The 7,126-nt window shown below is 38.1% G+C and overlaps 1 protein-coding gene across 1 annotated transcript in view; it reads right to left on the bottom strand.

Annotated features, from left to right (window-relative positions):
• Nucleotides 1-777: 777 nt before the first annotated feature.
• Nucleotides 778-7,126, bottom strand: part of rragca (Ras-related GTP binding Ca) — a 13,126-nt gene continuing 6,777 nt past the window's right edge. The window contains exons 3-7 of the mRNA XM_015034560.1: nucleotides 6,237-6,436; nucleotides 3,537-3,651; nucleotides 2,264-2,406; nucleotides 1,965-2,113; nucleotides 778-1,018 (exon numbers count right to left, since the gene is read on the bottom strand). Coding sequence (XP_014890046.1) covers nucleotides 864-1,018; nucleotides 1,965-2,113; nucleotides 2,264-2,406; nucleotides 3,537-3,651; nucleotides 6,237-6,436 — 762 coding nt within the window. The 3' untranslated portion in view covers nucleotides 778-863. The remainder of the gene's footprint in view (nucleotides 1,019-1,964; nucleotides 2,114-2,263; nucleotides 2,407-3,536; nucleotides 3,652-6,236; nucleotides 6,437-7,126) is intronic.

Genomic DNA, 7,126 nt, shown 5'->3' with positions numbered 1-7,126 from the left:
AAAAAAAAATTGAACTGATTGAGAAGCGTTTAATTATGCTGAGCTGCTGTTATCGATATGAAGGCTGTAAACTTTGAGTAAAAGATGCTTTACTGCAAGAAGCTCAGAAGGGGATTAAATCAAAACCTTTAACTGAAATCCAAACACTCATAGACAGATATCCACTCTCTCACAACGACATGGATAGATGGACAGCACAATCCCTTTTGAGTCTGTTCACAACACCCGTTTCCCTTCACAAGTGAATCCAAAAAGTGAGTTTTGGGCAGCATTAGGTTAGGGGGTGGTGTGAAGTGAGGTAGGAAGAAGCTTGCGCTGCTGTCAAGCTCCATCTACCTAAGGCCAACTCTGAACGTGTGTGCATTAGGACTAGCAGTTCACATCCACAGTCTGTTTTTTTTTTTTTTTTTTTCTTTTTTTTTTCCAGCACAGAAATGGTCGGGTTCGTCACTACACAGGATGAGGACGTCACAATTTGTCCAGCAGAGGTCAGACAGTGTTGTTATTTTCCTTCCTCCTCGAATCGTCCGCGTAAAAACAACCAGCAGCTCAGTGTTGCAGCCAAAGACTGTTTTAGGAAATCAGAGGGAAAAATGCTGAACCTGTTCCAGTCAAGGTGCGGTTTCTCCACTTCGACACAGCCAACACAGGGCTTTGCATTCACCTAAAGCAGATGCCTCCGTCCGTGCGTCACTGCTGCTTCCTTCCTCGAGGCATCCATCACTGCTTTAGGTGCTGGGAGATAGGGGATGCGACTGGAGCGCCAGAATCGTAGTCTCTCCTCCACAGACTCCCCATCTTTCCTTGTTCCTCCCTCCATTTTTCAAGTTTTTATCTATTCTTTGTTATTGAAGCAGCAGTGTTTACAAGGTGTTGCGCGGCGTGCCGTTCAACGCGACCGCCTTGTTGCAGGGGGAGCCAACCGCCTGCGAGCCTAAAGGACGCTGAGCGGAAACTCCGACCTCAAATACTTCGTGGATGGCCTTCCGGAAACAATGGAAGTTGTAGTCTATTAATCCTGGGGATATAATAAAAAAAACAAGTATTCAGCATATGTGCATGGTTTGAAAACTTTCTAAATAAAATGACACAAAAAACAACAACTGAGATCACCCAGGCATGATCTCAGTTTTAAGTATGGTTGATGCATAAATACAAAAAATAAAATAAATTACAGTGGAGTTTAGTTTTTTGTCATCTTTAAATATGGGACCAGGAAAATCCAAAGACTGCAAGAAGGATGAAGAACTGAGAGATGCAAGGATCAGTTCATGGAAGGACAAACAGATGAATAAACATACAGACTGACAGCTTGAGGGGTAGAAAGAGAAACTGATGAACAGATGAATAGATGGAGATACAAACTGACGGATGGACGGATGAACAGATAGATGGATAGCAATTTACTTTTATAAAGCGTGACACTTAAATTGCCTTTGAGTTCGTTTGAGTTGATTCTTCAACACACTGATGATGGAACAGAGTCCATCTCCCCTTATCCAATAAGGAATTCTCTACTATTTAAAACACTATGAGAATCTTGTCATTTGCAGAATAGTCTCACAAGTCACAACTTTTAGTAGAAGTCCACACCACTCACAACCAGAAGGAATGTTTCTTTAGTTTCCACAGCAAGATAAAAACACCCTTGCAACAACAGGGCATTGCTTTGGCAAGAACTTGCAGAATTCATTGAGTGTAGAAAGTATCAAGGATATCAAATATGTGTCCAAGTTTTTTTTTTTTTTTTTGTAGTAAATTTTAGGCTTGGACTTTAAATGTTCTTCTCTTTAACAAATTTGTCAGGCAGAGCATGAATTACTTACCAAATGTCATCAAGCAAGAAAGATTTTTCATACATGTCTCTCATCCTGTATCTAACTTGGCCAGGATCACTGTACGCCTCCCGTTAATGTGTGGAAATGTTTTGGTTTTAACATGCGTCTGTTTTGGTGCAGGTTTACCTTTACGCTCGAAGCTCTCCTCCCTCAGGATGCAGACCAAAGCAAGGAACTTTGTGACCTCTTTAAGGTACAGCACAGTTGTGTTGTTGAGCTTGATGATCGCCATAGACTCCTTGTCATAGGCGCTGCCGCTGCCATCCTCCCTCAGACTAGTGCAGCATGAAGACAGCAGTGTAAATTTAAGAGCTGAGGAATTTACTGCAGCTCTTTTATGAGGTCATTTTTATCCATTACCAAGTTATTATAAAACAAAACATTCATGAACCCCCCACCCATACATCTTGAGGTGTTCAACATACCCGTATATACAAGAGACATCAATAACCACATCGATCATATCACAGCACAGTTCGTAGGACTGCATATCTACAGGCGAGCTGTCTGTGGCGATGTAGATCTTACTGACCACGTCGAACAGAAAGGCCTTCTCGATCCCTGAATTCTGGCAGGAACAAAGAACAAAATATGACAAAACATGAAGCGGGTATAAAAAAAAAAAAGAAGAAGAAAAGAAAAGAAATATTCATCATGTGGACATTTATAATCAGAGTACCGCAATTAAAAAATAAGTTAATTCTTCTACTAGTCCAGTGGTTTTCAAAACAGATAACCGAGGAAATATTTTCACAACAGAGGTTGTCAAAAATGCCTTTGCACATTTACAAAACTATTAAACTTTTACTGAACTACAAAAAAAACGGAGAAGGATAAAGCTCATCAAATCCAGCAGTCGCATAAAGAGAGCTCATATGTTGCTTCGTGGACAAATCCTTTGGTGTTTTATTACCTCACATCATTAACAGAGGACAAACAACTGTTAATAGGAATGACCTGGTAACGGAAATCAGCTGATTTTCAGTTGGGGTTTTTTTCCTTCCTAATCAGTGAATGTGTCACACTCCTCAGTGTGGAGGTTGCTATTGAGTGAAGAGGATTAAAACTCTTAGCTTGTTTTTTTTTGTGTTTTTTTTGCTTCCCCACACCCCACACAATTCTACCCCAATTTAATTTCATTAAAACAATTCATGTACATAGCTATGGAATATCATTGTATTAATTTGATTAGTACAATGATTATGGATATAAACACAAAAATTCTCAACCACATTTCCTTACAGAAGATTTTTATCTGAGGCAGGACATAATTAGAGCATAGTTGCTATGCAACGTCTTGTTCTGTTTTTTTTTTGTTTTGTTTTTTTCCCCATTTACATCATCTGTAATGAAATATTTGAAAAAAAGGAAATGGGGGGGGGGGATCTTCCTAAAACATTGAAAAGACTAAAATTGCAAATAGCAGACCAAGAGGCAAGATGACCAGCAACCCTTTATGACGTAATAAATGTACTCTGTTTTAACTTGCATCTAGCTAAAACAAACCAATCACTTAAAGTATATTTGTGTTTATAGCTCATCATTTCAGGACAAAATATTGATAAACATGTCCTAAAATAAACCTCAGAGGATTTGCACAGTCATATCCTCAGGATCAGCTATGACCTGCCTCAAGAAGAATGCCTCACTTAAATCACAACCAGGAACACAGGAGAGAGTTGGCTGTTTTCTACTTACAGAAATGAAGATATTTAAGAGGTTCTCCAAGGTGGGCAGCTGGGGGATGAGCTTCTGTACCACTTTACTGAAGGCCTCAAAGATGGAGTGGTCATAAATACTTGTCAAATAGAAGCTGGATGAAAGAGGCATAAAGGAAACCAATAAGCCATTAGCCTCGAGACACTTCCTTCAAAATGATTAAATAACCAGTTAGGAAAAAAAAAATTACAAGATCAAGAGAAAACAGATAAATGACTGAATTTCAAGCTGATAAGAGACAGATAGTACAACAAACTGTTGCAGTTGTGACTGCTGCAAAATGAATGGGTTTTAGTGACAGAAATATAAAAACAAAAGCTTTATTTCTATGCGGAAGTGGTGGCTTGATCCAAAGAGAGTTTTCAGCAACCACTGCAAAGAAGTGTAATTTTACCAAGCAGAGCAGTTGAGAAACAACCAGAGACCTTTTTGCTCCATCATATATCCAGAACGGATCTGGGCGTCTAAAAGAAATAAAACAATCTTACCCAACATAAAACACACTGCTGCCTATGTCACCAGGGCTCCAAAATGATCTGAAAGGCTGCTGCAGAGCTGACTAGCAAGCACAGCCAGATGAAATAAATTAAAGCAAATAGTTGTTTTTATAGGGTGATGTTTTATTGTCGTTTTATTTGTAGAGCTCAAACAAAAATTTAGAAATAATATGAAGCCATTTTTTTTTTAATTGGATAAATTATTTCAGTGTTAAAAAAAATAAATAAATTCTTTCCCTTTTATTTCCCTGATCGTCCCCCAAAAGGGAAAAAAAATAAATAAATGAAATCACACAACACAACCAAAACTCAGTTTAATTTAAACGAAGACAAATATAATCATGCCATTAATAATTTCTTTTTTGAGGTTCTAATGCAAGTCAAAATCCATCCCGTAAAAATAGAACGCCACATCAGACAGACGTTTTGTTTGTACATGTAAACTATGAGCCTGCTGTGGCAGTGCAACAGTATCTGACGCATGAGTCAGTGTCACTTCATTAGAAGAGCAAAGAGGAATTTGACAAGAACAGCAGCGTATCACCTTACACTGCACTTCAGTCAGGTTTCACACCATGCCATAGACCTATAGTATAAGTTTTAAAATTATATCGATTTGACAGTTGAATCAGGAAATGTTTCACTACTTTTAATCAGCAGCCTTTGGTACTGTGGATCTTTGAATTCTGGCATCATGCGAGTTGGTATTAAAAAATATAACATTGTCCTGGTTTACATTAGAGTTTTTCCTAGTTATTTCTGTACCGTGGGCCACCTCTACATTGGGGTCCCTCAAAGGTCCACACTGGGTCCACTGCGGTTTATCTTGCATTTGTTTCCACTGGGGCCTCTTTTCAGGAAGCACAATGTTCATTTTCATAGCATTTTGCTTATTCTTTTAGTCTGTAGTTGACTCTAGTTGACTAGAGTGTGAAGCACTCTAGTCAACTGGTGTTTATGGATTTGCAAAGTGAAAAACTTGACCGTGTTGAATGATTGAGTAAAGTACAAAATGACATAAGAATCCACAGTCTTACACACTACACACCGTACTTTAGACCTGTTCAAAAAGAAGCTAGCTTTGACTCAAAATAAGTCATTGTGTTTGTGGCAACATGTGACTGTGGTTGCCACTACTTCCAGACCACAAAAAAAGATGAACACAATAGATCAAACCTTTAAGCTCAAAAGAAAAAGAAGAAGCAGGTCACGTTTATCTGACACGAGTCGAGGTCACATGGAAAGAAATTACTACAAGCATTAAAACTTTTATGAACTACGGTGTCTATAAAAAGCATTCACCACCTTAGATGTTTCACTCTTTTTACAAATCAATCATGATCAGCATAATTTGGATGTTTTTACAGAAAATACAAAAAAAGCTTTAATGTCAAAGGTCCAGTCAATTGATGCTATGTACTATGCTGTGGAAATTATTTATCCCTTTGATTTTTTTTTTTATCTTAAATGTTTTGGTTTTTCAGATTTTTATATGTGAAATTATAATTTAGTTATATTAAGAAAAAATGCTGTCTAACCCATCCTTCACCATCCATTATTTATGCTCTTCAAAACAGTCAATGTCTCCATGGGGAATTGTAAGGTAAACATCAGACTCACATTTGCCAAAAAACCCAAAAACAAAATAATACAAAAATAAAACTTTCTGCAGGACAGTGATCCACAGCAGGCTGACATTTTTTAAGGATTCCCGTTGGTCACGGGATTTCCCCAGGACTCCCACAGGATGGGAGTAAACATTACTTTTAATTATTTAAGAGGATCAAAAGTTAACAGGAGCAGACAAGAGTGGGAACTAGCCAAGAGACAAAATCACGATGACGACAAATGAAACATAGGACAGGCGCCGCCAATTAGTTTTTTTAATAAGCCTACACTTTAAGGCATTTTTACCTTAAATAAAGTCACCATTTAAAAACTGAATTTTGTTTTTAGTCGTTTCTGTCTGACATTTAAATCTTTTTTACAGCACTGCTCAATGAAGAAAAGACTCAATACCCTCTTTGCGATGGAGCAATAGTTATGTGAAAGTGTGGAAAGAGAGGGTTAAATGCACTCGACTGAATCTTTTAGATATATTCTAATTAATTATTTTAGTTTAATCCTTTACTAATGTCAAGCAGCCACTTTGCTTGCGTAACAAATATTAAATCAGATTTACCTAAGGTGCAGCTTCTCTAAACTTGCATCGGCCAGATCGTCGTTGGCTCTTTGATGGATGTCTCTCTGCGTTTCAATCTTGTGATCGTCTGAAAGGCCATCCACTTTGTGGATAAACACCTCAAAGTTGATCTCTGGATTGACCCTGTAGGCCCGTGACACGGTGAGATGGAGCCGTCCCAGAGCCTCCATGTAATCATCCTGCAGTGGAGGATTTGTGGTTTTAATAATGAGTTTGCACAAACAGAAAGTCGGTCGCAGCATAGCATGAAGAAGAGAAAGAAAGGAACATAAAGGCCAAAAAATGTTTAATTAAAGATGTCTGATGTATTTTAAGTTAGAATACAACAGACCATACTGTAAAGGACTGTGTGTTGCAGCTTCTGTCATAAAGGTAGCTTTCATCCTAATAAGCATGCTTCACCATGTTGTAAAACATGAGTTATGAAGAAATACACTTCTGCACTCTTTCCTGAACATCAAGAGGAAAACTGATTTGCTCCAGTAAAAACAGCTAAAACAGATTGAATTGGATGCACCTCGACCACAAACAAGCCCTGAAATCCGATCAGCTTCTGCTTTTACTGGAGAAGAGATCAGTACTTGAAAGCATTTTGAGTCGTGTGGACTGCACGCTCTAAGAGCCCATTTGCTGGTGGTAATAAGCTTCTGGTAAACATTAACTGCAAGAATGACATAGTATTGTTTTATTTTCAGTAAGTAGAAAAAAAAAAGATGACAATGACTCAGATTTTCTTTGTTGATTATACTGAATGAAATAGCTGCTCATAGAAAATCCCAAAAGGAAAAAAAAAAAAAAAAAAAAAAAAAAAAAACCCCGTTTTTTTCCCCCCCTGGGCATCGGGGAAAAAAAACGGCGCCCCGGTCCCC

The sequence above is a fragment of the Poecilia latipinna genome, unplaced genomic scaffold, assembly GCF_001443285.1.
Source record: "Poecilia latipinna isolate Pla-1442-1.1 unplaced genomic scaffold, P_latipinna-1.0 Scaffold304, whole genome shotgun sequence".
Classification (NCBI taxonomy): domain Eukaryota; kingdom Metazoa; phylum Chordata; class Actinopteri; order Cyprinodontiformes; family Poeciliidae; genus Poecilia; species Poecilia latipinna.
The sequence above is the reverse complement of the archived record's forward strand: the minus strand, read 5'-3'. Positions and strand labels throughout refer to the sequence as shown.